This window comes from Beauveria bassiana (assembly GCF_000280675.1).
Source record: "Beauveria bassiana ARSEF 2860 unplaced genomic scaffold BBA_S00031, whole genome shotgun sequence".
Classification (NCBI taxonomy): domain Eukaryota; kingdom Fungi; phylum Ascomycota; class Sordariomycetes; order Hypocreales; family Cordycipitaceae; genus Beauveria; species Beauveria bassiana.
The window spans coordinates 501-17,702 of record NW_007930866.1 but is presented as its reverse complement, the minus strand read 5'-3'; the positions used below and the strand labels follow the sequence as shown (position 1 = coordinate 17,702).

At 51.6% G+C, this 17,202-nt stretch overlaps 5 protein-coding genes across 5 annotated transcripts; 2 read left to right on the top strand and 3 right to left on the bottom strand.

The window, feature by feature from the left end:
* Positions 1-183: 183 nt before the first annotated feature.
* On the bottom strand, positions 184-2,169 carry BBA_08089 (TFIIH p62 subunit domain-containing protein; the record flags this gene model as incomplete). Its single annotated transcript, XM_008603186.1, has 2 exons — positions 184-1,967; positions 2,028-2,169. The coding sequence occupies 2 exons, from the start codon at positions 2,167-2,169 to the stop codon at positions 184-186; spliced, it is 1,926 nt and encodes a 641-aa protein (XP_008601408.1).
* Positions 2,170-3,353: 1,184 nt separating this feature from the next.
* BBA_08088 (oxoglutarate dehydrogenase) lies at positions 3,354-6,543 on the top strand (the record flags this gene model as incomplete). The annotated part of the gene is made up of 2 exons (XM_008603185.1): positions 3,354-5,952; positions 5,999-6,543. 2 exons carry the CDS (start codon positions 3,354-3,356, stop codon positions 6,541-6,543), a joined length of 3,144 nt encoding a protein of 1,047 aa, XP_008601407.1.
* Positions 6,544-6,922: 379 nt separating this feature from the next.
* BBA_08087 (WD domain-containing protein) lies at positions 6,923-10,726 on the bottom strand (the record flags this gene model as incomplete). Its single annotated transcript, XM_008603184.1, has 4 exons — positions 6,923-8,335; positions 9,177-10,340; positions 10,387-10,401; positions 10,457-10,726. 4 exons carry the CDS (start codon positions 10,724-10,726, stop codon positions 6,923-6,925), a joined length of 2,862 nt encoding a protein of 953 aa, XP_008601406.1.
* A 1,789-nt stretch (positions 10,727-12,515) lies between these two features.
* On the top strand, positions 12,516-13,347 carry BBA_08086 (uncharacterized protein; the record flags this gene model as incomplete). The annotated part of the gene is made up of 2 exons (XM_008603183.1): positions 12,516-13,180; positions 13,239-13,347. 2 exons carry the CDS (start codon positions 12,516-12,518, stop codon positions 13,345-13,347), a joined length of 774 nt encoding a protein of 257 aa, XP_008601405.1.
* Positions 13,348-13,577: 230 nt separating this feature from the next.
* On the bottom strand, positions 13,578-15,210 carry BBA_08085 (uncharacterized protein; the record flags this gene model as incomplete). Its single annotated transcript, XM_008603182.1, has 3 exons — positions 13,578-14,213; positions 14,260-15,145; positions 15,191-15,210. The coding sequence occupies 3 exons, from the start codon at positions 15,208-15,210 to the stop codon at positions 13,578-13,580; spliced, it is 1,542 nt and encodes a 513-aa protein (XP_008601404.1).
* Between the last annotated feature and the right edge of the window lie 1,992 nt (positions 15,211-17,202).

The following is a 17,202-nucleotide window of genomic DNA, read 5'->3' as shown; positions in this document are numbered from 1 at the left end:
CTTGTTACAGTAGTACAGATGACGGACACAGGTCAGCTAGAGACTAGCCATTTAATTGAATATGAAGTGAAGTAGAGAATGCCGCCTTTCTCACTAAAATACAATTAATCGAGCCTGGCTGGGTGAGGCTTGATGGCTTTGTGGAATCAACAACATTGTTTTGACCCCTCACAAAACGCCAAATTATGCTTCAGTCGATATCTGCACGCCCTCTGCAGCGAGCGCTCGCGCGTAATCGGCCTGAGCCTTTGCGAGGGCGTTGAGCGTGGGCTGCATCATCTTGATGACGGCGTCGCGGCCGCCGCCAACCATGTCCGACTTCCACCGGATCTTCTTGCCCGTCTTCTCGAAGTGATCGCGGATCTCCTGCTTAGTTCTGCGAATGGTCTCGTCGCGGTCCGCGGCGGCGTTGTCGGCGACGACCTGGATGCGGCTAGTCGAGCGCTTGAGCGACTCAGCGAGGTATTGCAGCTCGCCTGCGCGGTCCGGGTCGCCGGATAGGAACGCGTCCCAGAATTGGTGCAGGAACTCAACGGTCGTGGCGTGCGTCAGCGTGCATCGCTCCACGATGATGGGGGGCAGACCCATGGGCGTTTTGGCGTCCGAGGCGTGGCCGTACTTTTGCGAGCGCTGCTGCAAGATGCCGTTCAAGACGTCCTTTTCAGCGCCGATGATGGCGCGTCGTGAGCTGCTCTGCTTCTTTTTGGGAGGTTCGTCTTCCTCGCTGTCACTCCCGTCGTCGAAATTAATGGCCGCTTGTAGGTCCATGCCAGTCGTGGCATCGATAGCTTCCCTTTTGAACACGCCCTGCATTTTCAGCAAGACGGTGGCAGGATTTTGCTTCGAGAAGTCTTTGATATTGCTGGATGGCGAGGAATCGTGCTTTGCAAAGAATTTGTTTTGCTCTTTCACACTAAGCATAATGCGATGTTCCTGGGCATCACCGCGCAAATCTCGTAACGCTAGGTCCCTGTAGTACTCAGCTCTGGCGTCATTTGGAGTATCTGAAGGCGCGACATTTGCCATGATTTTCTCACTGAGGCTGTTCAGTGTTTTAACAATGGGAATGTCCGCTCTAGGCCGCATTTCGACGTCCTTGGCATTGCCGCTTTTGAATCCTCCCTGGTTTTCTTCATTTGCCTCAATATCGATGATATGAGGGACTTGCTGGGACATGATTTTGCTTTGTACATGTTGCAAGTTCTCGTTAATGTCGTACTGGTCAAAGATGGCATCAGTGGTGTCATTTTCGGTACCGCGCTCTCCTCGTAACTTCTTTGATAGACGACTCAGGAAGAACCTGGACCAAAAGTCGGCTTCAGATAGCTTTGGCACATTCTCATTATATATGCGCTTTACGAGCGGATGTTGCGCAAAAATCATCTGGACCTGTTCGACGCTGATGTTCAATTTCATTTCCCCATCCACTGTTCGTGGCTTAACTGTTGAGAGGACATTATAGGGACCTTTTTTCTGATTGGACTCGATAGCATGTGCTCGTAGAAGATTTATTCTGGTAGACCAGAACTGCGAGTTGAACGCGGCCACGGATATAGATTCCGGCTTGGTGGAGAGTGCATCCATGTACGTTTCGTTGAGGCCCAAATCCTTCTTCATGAGCGACCGCTGCAGCTCAATGTCGGCCTTGAGCTGCTGGTCGTCGAACCAGCGAGCCGAAGACTGGTGTGTATTGACAGAACTCGCGAAGGCCATTGTTGCTGAGGCACTGCCGCCAGCGCCAGAAGCCCCTTGTGGCGTAGATAAACCAGCTGGGCGCGGAACACTAGGGTCAACACTGCGCGCTTCTGAAAGCAATCGCGAGAGTACATCTTTGAAAGAGGTTGCCTCTTTTTTGGCCTCGTCAGTGTTGAAATGAAAGAGATATGTAATAGCATCACCGCCTTTGGAACTCTGCTCGAAAATCTTGAGCATCACCTTGGGAGCTCCATCTGGCGTCTGCTGCAAATCTGCACATCTTTGATCAGCAAGCATGTACGTGGAGCTTGGAAGATTTTGGAGCGATTTACTAGTTATCTTGGGCACGGGCAACGACACAGTGGGAGGACCTCCAGAGTTGGGTGTCCATGTGACGGTTTGAAGATCAGAGGTTATTGTTAAGATGCCGTCTTTCTTTCTGTACAGAGTACGGCCAGCTGGAGTTGTGGCCATGGCAGCGTGGAGTAGGCACTGGCAGTGTCTGACAGTGCCTGACGGCGCCTACCTTTGACTCAATCTACTTCACGGCACAGACATGCGCGTATGTGAGCTCCTGCGACTGGGAGGTCTCGTGAGGGCCTCAAGTTTCTGCCTCGGGGTACTTTGTCGATTGAAAACCGGAGCGGCGGCTGAAGAGGGCGTAAATTTGGTCGCCGAGTTCGATGTCCTGTTAAAAAAAAAGTGACGAGCTTTGACGTCGACCCAAACGATGCACAGTGATGATGATTGAAGTAATCCAACAAAAGTATTCGCCTAGATGAGGGTGAATGACAGGTGCATTTAGGTGGGATTGGGGGTGTGTGGCGCCAACTGCGCGAGCTGCCGAACCATCCAGTCACCAGCCTCAGGTTGCAGGTGCAGGTGGCTCACGGAAGGGCTGGAAAGGGATGGAGGAAATACAGCTGGGAAAGGCCGGAATGAAACGGAAACGATACGTAAATTCTGACACTGTATGAAACGTGGGGAAAAACACGTAGTCTACAGTCTAGCCCTCAATAACGCGCACTGTTTTCCAGTAACCAGGAGGAGAGAGTCCCCGGGAAGACGGCGAGTTGATGGCCACTGGCTTGGTTTGGCTGGCCGTGTGCAAATCGCGCACTGCAGCCAGTGGAGGAAAGAAGTTGGCTACTGTAGATGACAGAACAATAACTCCGTACCTAGGTTGTAGCAAGGCTCCTGACGCGTCCGAAAATGTAAATAGCTCCGCTGGGTTTCTTGGCTTGGTGCTCGGGTAGCGCACCGTAGCACGGCACCAAGCGTCGCACGCAGCCTTTTCGTAGCCCCCAGTGGACCGAAGTGCCACAGTGCCCCAGCCACAGCGCCACCCCAGAATTCCCAGCGACGCACCAAATGGGCAAGGTGACTGACTCCCGTGCACCCGTCATGCTTTTCGTGGAGCCTCCAGCTTGGCCCGTTGTTAGAAGCTCTTGCTCGCTTCATTCTTCATTCCTCATTCTTCTGCTTCCTAGCTCTCGCATCTTCAAAGACTTACTCAGCCATTCTTTGTTCCCGATCCTACGATCGCGAGATTGGGATGCCTCTCATCGGCCGTCTTTGATACTTCCTCCTCCTGTGTCTATTCCTCAGCCCCCCCCAAAAAAAGTCTCCTGAAGCTGCGCGAGGCTTTTCATTACACCATGTTGAGAAATTCTCTTTGTAGAGCCAGCTCGCAGCTGCTTCGCGGCGCCCGAGTATCGCCCGTCATCTCCTCGCTTTCGGCTGCTTGCGCTCGTCCTTCATCATGGAACGTCACGGCCGCTCGCCGCTCCCTGACCCTCGCGTCTCGTCGCACCTATGCTACGACGGATGCCTCCCACTCGGCCCCCGACCCCAACGACAACTTCCTTACCGGCAGCACTGCTAATTACATTGATGAAATGTACATGCAGTGGAAAAAGGATCCCAAGAGTGTCCACGTCTCCTGGCAGATATATTTCAAGAACATGGAGAGTGGCGACATGCCCATTTCCCAGGCCTTCCAGCCTCCTCCCAATCTTGTGCCCAACATGACCGGCGGTGTCCCTCGCCTTGGTGATGGTCTTGTTATGGAGGATGGCTCCGATGTCACCAATCACTTGATGGTTCAGCTTCTCGTGCGTGCCTACCAGGCTCGTGGTCACCACAAGGCCAACATCGACCCTCTTGGCATCAGAAACACCGCCGAAGGTTTCGGTAACATCAAACCTAAGGAGTTGACTCTCGATTTCTACGGCTTCACCGAGAAGGATCTGGATACTGAATATACCCTGGGCCCTGGTATTTTGCCCCGCTTCAAGCGCGAAGGCCGCGAAAAGATGACCCTGCGCGAAATTGTTGCTGCCTGCGAAAAGATTTACTCTGGCTCATACGGCGTCGAGTTTATCCATATCCCCGATCGTGAAAAGTGCGACTGGCTCCGCGAGCGCCTCGAGGTACCTCAGCCCTTCAAATTCTCCATTGATGAGAAGCGCCGTATCCTCGACCGGCTCATCTGGAGTTCCAGTTTCGAATCCTTCCTCATGACCAAATACCCCAACGACAAGCGTTTCGGTCTCGAGGGCTGCGAGACCCTTGTTCCCGGTATGAAGGCCCTCATAGATCGCAGTGTTGACTACGGCGTCAAGGACATCGTTATTGGTATGCCCCATAGAGGCCGTCTTAACGTCCTCTCCAATGTCGTCCGCAAGCCCAACGAGTCAATTTTCAGCGAGTTTGGCGGTACTGATACCGCCGAGGAGGGCTCTGGCGACGTCAAGTACCATCTCGGTATGAACTTTGAGCGTCCTACTCCTTCCGGCAAGCGTGTCCAGCTTTCTCTCGTCGCCAATCCCTCCCACTTGGAGGCTGAGGACCCTGTCGTCCTGGGCAAAACCCGTGCCATCCAGCACTACAACAACGACGAGAAGTCCCACCGAACTGCCATGAGCGTTCTCCTGCACGGTGATGCCGCCTTCGCTGCCCAGGGTATTGTTTATGAATGTCTGGGATTTCATTCTCTGCCTGCCTTCTCTACGGGGGGTACAATTCACCTGGTTGTTAACAACCAGATTGGTTTCACAACCGATCCCCGTTTCGCTCGCTCTACTGCTTACTGCACGGACATCGCCAAAGCCATTGATGCCCCAGTCTTCCACGTCAATGCTGATGATGTCGAGGCTGTTAACTTCGTCTGCCAGCTCGCTGCTGATTGGCGCGCCGAGTTCCAGCATGATGTCGTGATTGACTTGATCTGCTACCGCAAGCACGGCCACAATGAGACTGATCAGCCCTCGTTCACCCAACCTCTCATGTATAAGCGCATCAACTCTCAGGTTCCCCAGATTGATGTTTACGTTGACAAGTTGCTAAAGGAAGGCACTTTCACCAAGGAGGATATCGACGAGCACAAGCAGTGGGTCTGGGGCATGCTCGAAGAGAGCTTCGCTAAGTCCAAGGACTATACCGCCACGTCCAAGGAATGGACCACCTCTGCCTGGAACGGCTTCAAGTCTCCCAAGGAGCTGGCCACTGAGATCCTTCCTCACAATCCCACAAACGTTGACAAGAAGACTATCGAGCATATTGGTGAGGTTATTGGATCTGCTCCCGAAGGTTTCACCGTCCACCGCAACCTTAAGCGTATTCTCAACAATCGTACCAAGTCGGTCGTCGAGGGTAAGAACATTGACTTCCCCACTGCTGAGGCCCTGGCATTCGGCTCTCTCGTGACCGACGGTTACCATGTCCGTGTTTCCGGCCAGGATGTTGAGCGTGGCACTTTCTCCCAGCGCCACGCCGTCTTCCACGACCAAGAGAACGAGGCTACGTACACGCCTCTTCAGCACATCAGCAAGGACCAGGGCAAGTTTGTTATCGCCAACTCGTCCCTGAGTGAGTTTGGTGCTCTTGGTTTCGAGTATGGCTACTCCCTGTCATCTCCCAACGCCCTCGTCATGTGGGAGGCCCAGTTTGGTGACTTTGCCAACAACGCCCAGTGCATCATCGACCAGTTCGTCGCTTCTGGTGAGGTCAAATGGATGCAGCGCAGCGGTATCGTCATGTCTCTGCCTCACGGTTACGACGGACAGGGACCCGAGCACTCCTCTGCTCGTATCGAGCGCTACCTTCAGCTGTCCAACGAGGATCCGCGTGTCTTCCCTGCCAAGGACAAGCTCGCTCGCCAGCACCAGGACTGCAACATGCAGATCGCTTACATGACTACTCCTGCGAACTTGTTCCACGTTCTGCGTCGCCAGATGGAGCGCCAGTTCCGCAAGCGTAAGTGAATTCTACCAGTTTTACCGACAATGCTGACAATCGACAGCCCTCATCATCTTCTTTTCCAAGTCTCTCCTCCGCCATCCTCTCGCTCGGTCGAGCCTGGAAGAGTTCACTGCCGAGGATGCTGGTTTTCAATGGATTATTCCGGACCCCGAGCACCAGACTGGCGCCATCAAATCTCCCGAGGAGATTGATCGCGTCATTCTCTGCACTGGTCAGGTCTGGGCTGCGCTGCACAAGTACCGTGCTGATAACAAGATTGATAATGTTGCCTTCACCCGCATCGAGCAGCTGAACCCCTTCCCCTGGCAACAGCTAAAGGAGAACCTCGACATGTACCCCAACGCCAAAACCATCGTCTGGGCTCAGGAGGAGCCCCTTAACGCCGGTGCCTGGAGCTTCACCCAACCTCGTATTGAGACCCTGCTCAACCAGACCAAGTACCACGACCGCAAACACGTCATGTATGCTGGCCGTAGCCCCAGCGCATCCGTTGCTACTGGTTTGAAACACGTCCACAGTAAGGAAGAGAAGGAGTTGCTCGAGATGGCCTTTACTGTCAAGCAGGACAAGCTCAAGGGCGAATGAAAAAAGGGCATACCCAACCGCGTTGGAAGAGATGCGGTCAAAGCCGGATGCTTTTGAAGGACAGAGAAGTTGATGCAAATAGAGATAAGAAAAGGGAGCTTTCACTGCTAACCTTTCAGGGGAGGGAGTCATCTCCTCTGTGTACCACATTGTATCATACCCCTTCCTTGAGAATAAAGAAATCACTTGCCATTGTATGTGATGCATTGTGCATGAGCGGAGTAAAGGGTTTGTTGATGATATCGCTTGTTAATGTCAAATGGCTGCACACGTCAAATGTAAAAGGCACGTATATTGCTTTCCCCGTTTCGAATTGCAAGCACCATTATATTTTGAATTCAACATATTACACCTCCCTATGCTGTTGGTATCTGCTTCTTTACTCCTGGTTTAAAATTACCCCCCATGGTTGGACAATGCCATTATCACCTGTTGTGATGAGCATTTCCTCCTCGCCTCTCGCACTTGCACCGCCGTCGTATCGCTTACACCACATGATGTGATTGACTTCGTACGGCCCATGGGCATTTTCCTTCGTGCCAATTATGCTCCACCTCGCTGAGCCATGAAGCGTTGATGGAGGTTGTTGCAAAGCTAGTGACTGCTCCTCTGTCCCGTCCGTCATGGGTTGATCGGAGTCGGGCCCTGCCGCCACCGTTGTTGTAGCAGCCTCTGCCTCAAACTCTTCCCTGTACATCACAATCTTGCCATCGCTGCCTGTGCTGGCCACAACGCCTGTCTGCGCACTCCACGCAGCGGCGTAAATATCGCGGTGGTGCGTAGCTGGCAGGACAGCGGTGCATACCCACTCCTCGCGCAGCGATCGGCGCATCGTGTTGGGGATCCCGCCGAGGGCGCTGCGTCCGCCCTGCTCGCCGCCGTCGCATTCTTCGTCTTCCTTGAGCGTCCAGATGCGTATGGTGGCGTCGGCCGAAAACGACAGCAGGCGCGGGAATTTGTCGCCGGGGCGTGGGCGCGACTCCCACTGGACGCCCCAGACAGTCTGCTCGTGGCCCTCGAGCACGGCAACGCACACCCACTCGCCATCGTTGTCCTCGCGCCAGATGCGCGCCGTGTTGTCGTAGCTGGCGCTGGCCAGCACGTCCGGGCTGTACCGCCGGCGAGCGTTACGGCCCGGCACGTCGGGGCACCACGACACGGCTTTGACGTCGCCCTCGTGCTCGTTTAGAACCGCGATCGTCTCCCACTCGTCATCCTCCTCCGAAGCGCCAATGTCTTCCCAGATCCAGACGGACTTGTCACGCGAGCATGTGGCCAAGTGCGCGCCCGATGGCGAAAAAGCGCACGACTTGATCTCGGAGTCGTGACCCTCGAGGACGAGAGTAAACTCCCATTCCTTGTCTTCGCCCGAGTCTGCGTTTTGACTATTGTTGTCGTTGCCGTCGTCGTTGCCGTGTCGGGTGTGCGCAGAAGTGACCTCCCGCTCGAGCGCCGCTTCGCTGTCGCCGGCTTGGTCGCCGTCCCAACGCCAGACACCAGCCGTGGAGTCGAAGCTGCCTGAGACCAGGCAGAGCTTATGCGGGGCTAGGTTGGGCTTCCAGGCCACGGAGCGGACGGACCGCGTGTGCCCGCCGATGAGGCTGCTGTGAGAGAAGAGCGTCGCTAGCGAGAAGACAGTCACACCCTTGCCGTGGACGGTGGCGATGAGAGGAAGCGTCGGGTGCGCAACTGTCTGCCAGGCACGTTCGCAGAGGTCAGGCTTGAGCGGTGCGAGAGCTACGATTTGGGCCGCGCTCGTTGTCGAGCGTCTCGAAGCCGGCTGCATCCCAGCCTTGAATCCAGATTTCGGAGCGGGATATGGTTAAGCGACGTGGGGAGTGTTACGCGACTTGGAGCTGTCCTGTTGTGAGAGCGATTGAAGGAGTTCAATAACGATGGAGTGTTACGGGAAAGAAGGTAGACGTCAAAGATTCTTGGACGTTACGTGCTGGGTCATGACCACATAGATGGTGGGCTCCGTTGAACGTTTGCCCGCACTCGGCCCCGCCAAAATTCTGGTATCGCGTGCGCTCTGCGTTCGAAGGGTGCCGAGGTCGTTCGTGCTACGAGGAAACATCAGTCACAATGAATGGGGTTTTAGACTGGATTTCTAGCGACTATTGAATGTAAACTGAATTCAAAGATTTCCGGACCAGACGCGCACACTTTATTTATGACTTTTCGTCTCATCGGTCAAGTGGAGTCGTCATACAACAGTTTCTGCGTCTCCCCTTATCTACAGGTAAAGCTTCTTCATCTAATTAGCTCCAGATGCTTGGACCAGTGTGAGGAGTGAAGGATATGGCTGCCCGGCGAGTGTTTGCACAGGTTAATCTTGAGGCGCCAAGTAGAATAAAACAGTGCGCGGCTGATGGGGACTTGAAACTGTTCTTGACCATATTCATCATCGCGACACTTTGATGAAGTAGCGTGAATCATCTTAACAGGGTGGAAAACAGAAAATATTATCAGACTTCTACAGGATCAATAAGAAAATCATTCAGAGAATAAGGGAAGCGATCGGCGACTTCCCAAAGTGGTCACTTTGAAACTCAAACTAAACTTCGCTGATGTACAGAATGATCGTATATTTCGCTAAAGCCACTTTCAGGTATATGCTAGTTTCTGCGTACCTTTGCTGCTACCCATCTGCCGGCCTGCACAAAATCGCCTCCAACAGGTGTCTTTTCCTCGCGTGCTTTCCTCAATCCACCTTTCTTAAAGCCTCCGGGCATGATCAGCCACCCAATAAGATCGAAGATGAGAAAAGCCAAAACGATGGGCTGTAGCACAGAAACACCTTTGCTCTGAGCAATGGCACCAACGCCAAATGGAATGATGGCGGCCCCGCCTCCGCCGAAGCCGCCTGCAAACCCGATTGCACTAACATGGTACTCGGGTGGAAGCAGCTTGGTGGCGGTCACAATGGCCGCGGGAAAGAGAGGGCCGAGAAAGAAGCCTAGAAGAACGATGAAGACAAGTGACGCGGCAAAATTTGGTACAAGCCAGTACAGCAACTGTAAGGCGATGCTGAGGAGGATATACACAGTGATGGCAAGCTTCTCGCCAACACGGCCAGTGACGAAACCCAGGATGACACGGCCAAGTGTCAGGCCCAGCCAAAATAGGGTTACTGACAGGCCAGCTAGAAATGGTTCGGCATGGCGGACTTTGATCATAAATGTCGGGATCCAGCCACCGAGACTGACTTCAACGCCAACGTAACCGAGCAGGAAAACGGCCACGACCCAGGTGAGCGGCTGTTTGAGGACATGACGTGTGGTGATGCGCTCCTTCCCCTCGTTATCGTATGCTAGTCGTCTACGATAGGACGCACCGTCATGGGACCAAAAAGCCCGCATACCAAGAGCAAATTCACAGCCAACCATACCTATCATGACGTAGTAGAACGTGTACCATTGAAGGTGTCCCTTGGTCACCATGGCAGATGCGATGAGGGGGCTGATGGTAGCACCGAGACCGTAGGCGCCGTGAATCAGACCAAGAAGCTCATTGGCTTGGTGCATGTTGCCCACCCAGGCGTTGTAGCCGCTGTCCTCTATGCCATTACCATAACCGGCGACGAGGAGGGCAACGGGCAACACAGGGAATGGAGGGTGCAGCGCCATGGGCAGATAGCCCACGACGCGGCAAATTGGCCCGATGAAGGCCACGCCTCGCTGGCCGAGCTTGAAGTGAATCCAGTTGTTGGATAGGGCGGCGGCGACGTAGCCAACGAAGGGGACGACAAAGAGAGTTGAGACCTGGGTGTAGTTGACATTGTAGTATGGTTCAATCTGCATAGTTAGAGCAATGAGCCCACTAGTTGACATTGTGACGTACATATGGAAGAAGTGCCTATAACGGTGTTAATTGTATGGCGAATAGATAAGAGTAACACAGCTACACTTACACCTAAGCAGGCATCGTTCATGCCCATAATGAACAGGGCCAGATTGACGACCAGGAAGCGAGCCGTGTTGTCTCTTGACCCATTCCAGCGCTCTAGACCGGATGAAGAGTCGGTATCATTACTGATATACGAACAACCTATTTCGATAACATGTTGCGTGACTTTGCTGGCCTCTGCCTTTTCGGTGTCTGCGACGGGCTTAGCAAGGGAAACGGGCTCGGCCTGACTTGTGGCCAACGAGTCTCCTTCCTCAGTGAGCGAGCTGGACATTCTGGCCAAGACAAAGCGTTCAACAGTACACGCAATAGGTCTAAGTTTAAGAGTCGAGTCGTGCCTGAGAAGATGAAAAGACGGAGGTTTGGCAAACAGGATCTAGTGGCGCGGGCCACAAAATATTTCGATGGCGATGGAGGTGAAAGGGGATATGCAGCGACGTCGCTTAACGGACACCGATCTGCACAAGGATGAGATTAGGAGATGATGATTGCAAAAGTTGGATGGAGGGAATGCAATTTTTGGACCGTCTCCCGGCATGTATCAGGCCGGAGAAACTGTTCAGCAGGACGACGGGCGCGAGCCCCCGACCTGTGACAAGAGGGCAGACATATGCAAACCTGACCAGCTCGGGAATATGATCGGAACAAGGGTCCGGGGACAGGCACTAACAATTTGGTCGCTGTTTATTCTGGTTATCTTTTGAGCACCGACTTGATCCCAGTATTGGCGTTTCTGGTAGCGAAGAGCGGGCGATGCTCGTTTGTGGGGTCATGCAGCCTGGCATGTGGCTTTTTAGACTTCTTTCCTATGAGTGACCTTTTTCTTGTCTACGTCAACTGCCTTGTTTATCTTTCTTACTTAAACTCAAGTTTGTTTTCTTCTAATTTTCCCATCTCGCTTTTAATCACGAGGTGGCCAGCCCATCTGTTTCCCTGGGAAGCTGTCAGCGAGTACTGAGTTGCGATGACGCCAACTTCTCATCGAAAGATACTTCGGCATGGTACGATGCCAGCAAACGCCAGCTTTTTCCTTATCAGGGTTCAAGACAGTCGTCTTCGGGTTCAAAGCGACGCGGCGGGATACAGTAGCCCTGTTCACATCACGTAATAATCTTGTAGGCACTTCGGGACGACGGACCGTAGGGAAACACGGATGAAAGACAGCAGCTTACACAACCGGGCCCAGCCCCGCATCACTTTAATTCGCCACTTCATCTCTTCCCCTTCATTTTGTTCGTGTCTAATCCGTAACTAGATTGGGTGGCGCTGATTCCTGCTGTGGTTTTTGCGCCCTTTTCACAGCCAACTTCACGAATTTTGTTGGCCCGACACCCAGATCAGCTTCACATAACAGCTCCATTGCGTATTTGGTCACCCGTGGTTGATGAGAGGTGCAAAAGAAGCCTGATGATGAGTACTGTAGAGAAGCTTCATCTCTAGTAAACGGTCCTTGCGAAGTGGACAAAGATGATTTCGTTCATACAGCCATTTCGCCCACTAAGATCCGTATTGGCAGCCTAGTCGAAGCTCACCAAATAGAAGTCGAAAGCAAAACACATCCTGGAAAACCAGCGGCTTGACTTGTTGTTATACATCTTCCACCCTGCCTTGGTCGGGCTTCCTTCTACATGTTCCATGCGCACATTGCTCGTGATGCCTTCACACACAGCTCAGTACGTTTCGCCAACCATAATCTTCTCGATTTCACAACTCACAAATCGCGCCGCTGCGAAGAAGAGCCCACCTCGATGCAACCATGGCCCTGTAAACCGATCATCCGAGCGCTCCGCCAACCACTGGTTGTACCCACGAGCACCGCCTGCTTAATACTGGGGCTGTGCGCCTTGACGGTTGACCGGACGGTACCATTATGCATCTCTTTGCTCAGCCTCACAGCCATGAAAAGGGAAATATGAAGTTAATGACATCTCGACTTCTTCAAGCTAGAAATCCTTGCGTTTTTGAGACCGCGACAGCCACTTGCGATCACAACACTGGCACCTTAATAACACCCTCCTTTGCGACCACCCGCCATCGCATCGCGGTTCAAGTAGCGTTCCAATATGCCGCGCTCCAATTACGACGACGAAAATGACTACCGCAGCGGGCACAGCTCGCGTCGAAACCGATCCCCCGACTACTACTCCGGCGCGGGAGGCGGTCCTGCTGTAGGCTTTGGCGATCCTGGACGTCCCTTTCGCGACGACGAGCCCTTTGAGCGTGAGGAGATGACGCTTATGCCGCCCGCTCAAAGCTACGGCCGCGCCAACTCGATGCCGCCCGACAATGCGCTAGCCTATCGAGATGGCTCCCAGTCGCCCTACGAGCGTTCTCGCGGCGGCCACAGCCGGCGCTCGCGCTCGCGCTCCGCCTATGATGACGACGACGGCGAATCGCGCCGGGATCACCGTCGCGGCTCTCCGAGCCCCATGAGCCGCGCACGCAACACCATGGAGGACAACTTCAGCAACTCGTCCGCTGGTATTGGTGCGGGTATTATAGGGGCGGTTGTTGGAGGCCTTGTAGCCAACAAGGCGACTGATGCGGCGTACAATCGCGGCGCAAAGGGTGGCCACCAGCACCACCACAACGACGACCATACGGTGCCAAAGGCGGTCTCGACGATTCTGGGTGCCGTTGCAGGTGGCCTGGGTGCCAACGCATTCGCGCACCACGTCGAGGGAGAGCGTGAAAAGAGACGTGAGCGCGAGCGCCCACACCGAAGCCAGTATGATTGCATAACAAGGATAAGAGAGAGACCAGGACTTGCTAACTTTGCTCTGTAGGAATGATGATGGCGACTATTACCGCCGACATTCCCACTCGCGACGTGATGATGACTATGAGGATCGCGACGACCGCCGACGTGACGACCACAGAAGGCACAGAGATTGATAAATGTCCTGGATGACCTCGATCATGACTATGATGATGTATAACGGCCAAATCATTGCTATTTTGTTGCTGAAGTTAACAGAAAGCTCTGTAGCACGGAGGTGCTTCAATCACGCTGTGTATTGTGCCTCCAACAGTCTTTTGATGTCTCATTCAAGTACAAGCTGCCTACATGCCTATCCAGTGCCTTTTCTTCTCTAGTTTCCAATTCACCCGGTAATTTTACAAATCTAGTCAGCTGTACGTAACAAGCGATGCATATTCTTCTTTGCTAAGGGTGACGCGGCGCCAACGCTGGTAGTCTGCCCATGCTCCTTTTGCCGCTGCTGCAGGACCTTGTGCTCTCGCTCACAAATGACTTTGAAAAAGTGAAAAATCTCTGACAAAGCTCTGCTTGCGTCTTCTGCAGCCCCAATCATGTCAAACAGAGACTGGCTGTCTGCCAGCTGCTTCGCGATGACCGAGTCGGGCTGACAAAAGGTACGGATGCGCATCGCACGCGCGTTGACCTTTACCGCGTGCAGAAGGCTGCTTATCTCAACCGGGTTGCACTGACGGCGGCCGCAAAAAGTGAACTCGTTGACGTGTAGCGCCACGAGGTCGACTTGCGTCTCCAGGTCGAAGCGAAATCCGACCACACGCGGCCGGCCTTGTTGGTACCATGCGTCGGTAATCTTTTTGAAGTTGGTAGGTACGAGGCGGCCCTTTTCGAGCTCACGGGATATGTAGTTGTTCAAAGCACAAGTGAGGTGATACTCTAACTCGCAATAGAGCAGGCTCTGCTCTCTTGGATTAAGAGATATAAGAAGCTGTGCACCAGAGGCCTTGGCATGTGGAAGTCGACGATGTGGATGATGGAGTTCAGTCTAAAACGTTAGCTGGGATTTAAAGTCACGGCACAGTATCACGTACCATGTCTTTGGCAATTTTTTTGATGCTGTCAAAGATTCCGATTTTCTTCTGAGCTGACTTGCTGGCTCCCTCTAGCCCAAAGCCATCTTGTCCAGTTTTCTCAAGCCAACCATTATTGCCAATCAGCGTCTTTCCGCCTTGTTTTACAGTGGGAAAGTCTTGCCCTCGGAAATAAAGTGACAAGGGCGAAAACATTGGACTCTCGGAGACCATGTCGGGGGGGTAATATGTCTGTCGCCCTAATTCAGGGTCTCGTGACATTACCACGGGACTCTGCTGTCTCCTTATGCCGTTTGCTAGACTCTTGGACCTTCTCGGATGATAAGTCTTAATGACACGTGGCCTGACTGGCTCAGGAGAAAGTGGTGATACGCCAGACCTATAGATCTGCGTCCATTCGTTAAAGATGTCTATCATTCCATCGTTGCCGTGTCGCTGCTGACTTCTTCTCTGCTTTGGTATGTTTAACGGCCTGGGAGACTGTAGCTCCATGCCATGAGAGGAATAAGAAGACGAGGGTGGTCTATCGTTAGTGTTCTTCTTGATAGAAAGGTTTACACTCAACGGTGAGACGGCTACGTCAACCTGTTCCATCTGTCGTCTTTGTGGTTTTGTGGCGCTTCGATGCTGAATTGACACGTCAATCTGGTCTGGTACCGCTTTTTGTCGTCTTATCGCTAGAGATTCGTAGTTCGTATGAGGCATAAGCTCTGAAAAGTTGGGAGACAAGATGTTGATAGTTTCGTAGGGCTTGGGCTGTAAGCCAGACGACCTGGACCCCGACTCGACACTTGTAGGCTGATCTCGAGTTGATTGCTTATTGCCCTCGTTGATCATGTGTGGTTCTGTCCGGCTTGGTCGGCTCGTGCTCAGCTTTTGCGCGAAACTATCAAAAATGAGAGTTGACCTTGAGAGGGTTGAGTTATCTTACGCGTCGGTGATTTTGTCCATTTGCGTCTCCGTCAGGTTCATTCGTACATGCAACGGCTGCTTAGTGTTGCGTTTTCGCGGGGAAAGTGATTTTGATCTCGAAGACGGCGAATTACGCAACGAAGAAGACCTGATGGAATGCACAACGGGAGACTCTGGGCCGGAACTTCGTTTGAGATCCGTGGTATTTCGTGATACGGACGACATTGGAACCGTAGGGGACGTACAGGGTTCGGTCTTGGTCTTCGCCTTTGTTTCTTTTCAGATAAGAGAAAATTGATTATATGACTCTTTCAAGCCTGTCTACGAATTTTTTTATTGAGAGAAGCGCCTTAGGAAGCGATCAGGCATGAGAACCTGAGCAAACGGCATGTCGGCCCGCTTGGCAGCTGGCAGAAAGAAGCAAACGGAGCTGCATTACGAAAGCTTCATGCTTAGAGCTCACTGCTGGGTCCTACGGGATCCGCTCGAACATAGACCTCCATGGTTGCTCGAACGTAAGTTCCTTATGTACAGTGTCACGGACGCTGATGACTGCGTATTGTCAAAAACTTCAGCAGATATTGCATACTGAATTATCTTGATCACATTTCGAAGTACAGTAAGTACGTTTCTTGACGTTCATTGGTTTGGCTGGCAATAAAGCGACGCCTCAATTAGTCTTGTCGATCATACTTGGAAGCGCCTGCTCTGAAAGGCAAGGACTGAGACAACTCGTTGCACAATACCTCAAATAATTCTTTATCGAGATATGCCTCATATTGTTGCATGGTCTACTACCACAGCCCGAAGGACGTCATGTAAGTGATGTCTCAAATACCGAATCAGTTCCCGAAAGATCCGTCAATGGTGGAGCGCGAAATATCCGCGGGCAAATAGTGTATACCTCTGGGTACTGGATGTTGCAGAAGATCCCTTATTTCCTCGAGTTCAAAAAAATAAAGAAAGTTATAACGCTTGGGTCATGGCCCGCTGTTGTCTGGCTACTTCGGTGCGAAGTCGCTGTGACGAGACATGGCGGAGGCTCTGCCAGCACTCGGTCAATCTACGTCTTTGATATGATTACATGGAACAACACAGGCGATTGTTATACAAAGACCAGTGCTTATCTTCGACAGACCTAGCTAGACATACACTCATTACCAGTGATCGGCTGTTGAACAAAGCCAAGATTCTATATATTTCTGGCAGGCTATATATCAATTTCAAGCAGCGAACCCGCCGGCCTCGCCGGGAACATTGATCGATACAGCACATGGGATGAAAGTGCCAAGGACATGGTTCGAATGATAACTGATTGAGGTAAGTGACAGTCATCTCGGTGGGTGTTGATAAGGTGAGAACCTGGAAACGCCGGTAGATGACATGGGCTACATGAAGATCCATAGGAAGCCCGCTAGCTCAGACTCTTTGACTTCGTAATGGGTCGCGGGTTGGGAGGCGGAATAGGACGCGTTTGATGGAGCACAGTCGGATAAAGCGTCAGGAGTCGTGTGTCTCTGCCGCCTTTTCTAACCCGATAACAACTAACTTAGCTATTAGGCCATAATTCCAAGATTCAGTTCTAGGCAATTTACCTAGAACTAAGTCGTAGGTAGCGTTAAGTATTACTAAATTCAGTATGATATATCTACTAAAATTATATAAAATTTATATAACTTAAAAATAAAAGTATCTTTTATTAAAGAACTTTATTAATTATTAAAAATAATTAATAATCTTATTTTTTAATGAATTTTTTAAGTTTTATTTATAATTAGCTTTTATTTAAGTTAAATAGAACTTTAAAAAAATAATAACTTTAATAAAAATTAATAAAAATTTATTATATTAATATATAATAAGTTTAAATTTATAAATAATATAAGTTTTTTATTAATAAAGAAGAATTATAATAATATTAAAGTTTAATTTAAGTTAATATAATTAATTTATAAAAATTAGCTATATAAATATTATTTTAGCCTTTTAATTTTAAGATTTACTTTTTTATACTTTAAAAGAAAATATATT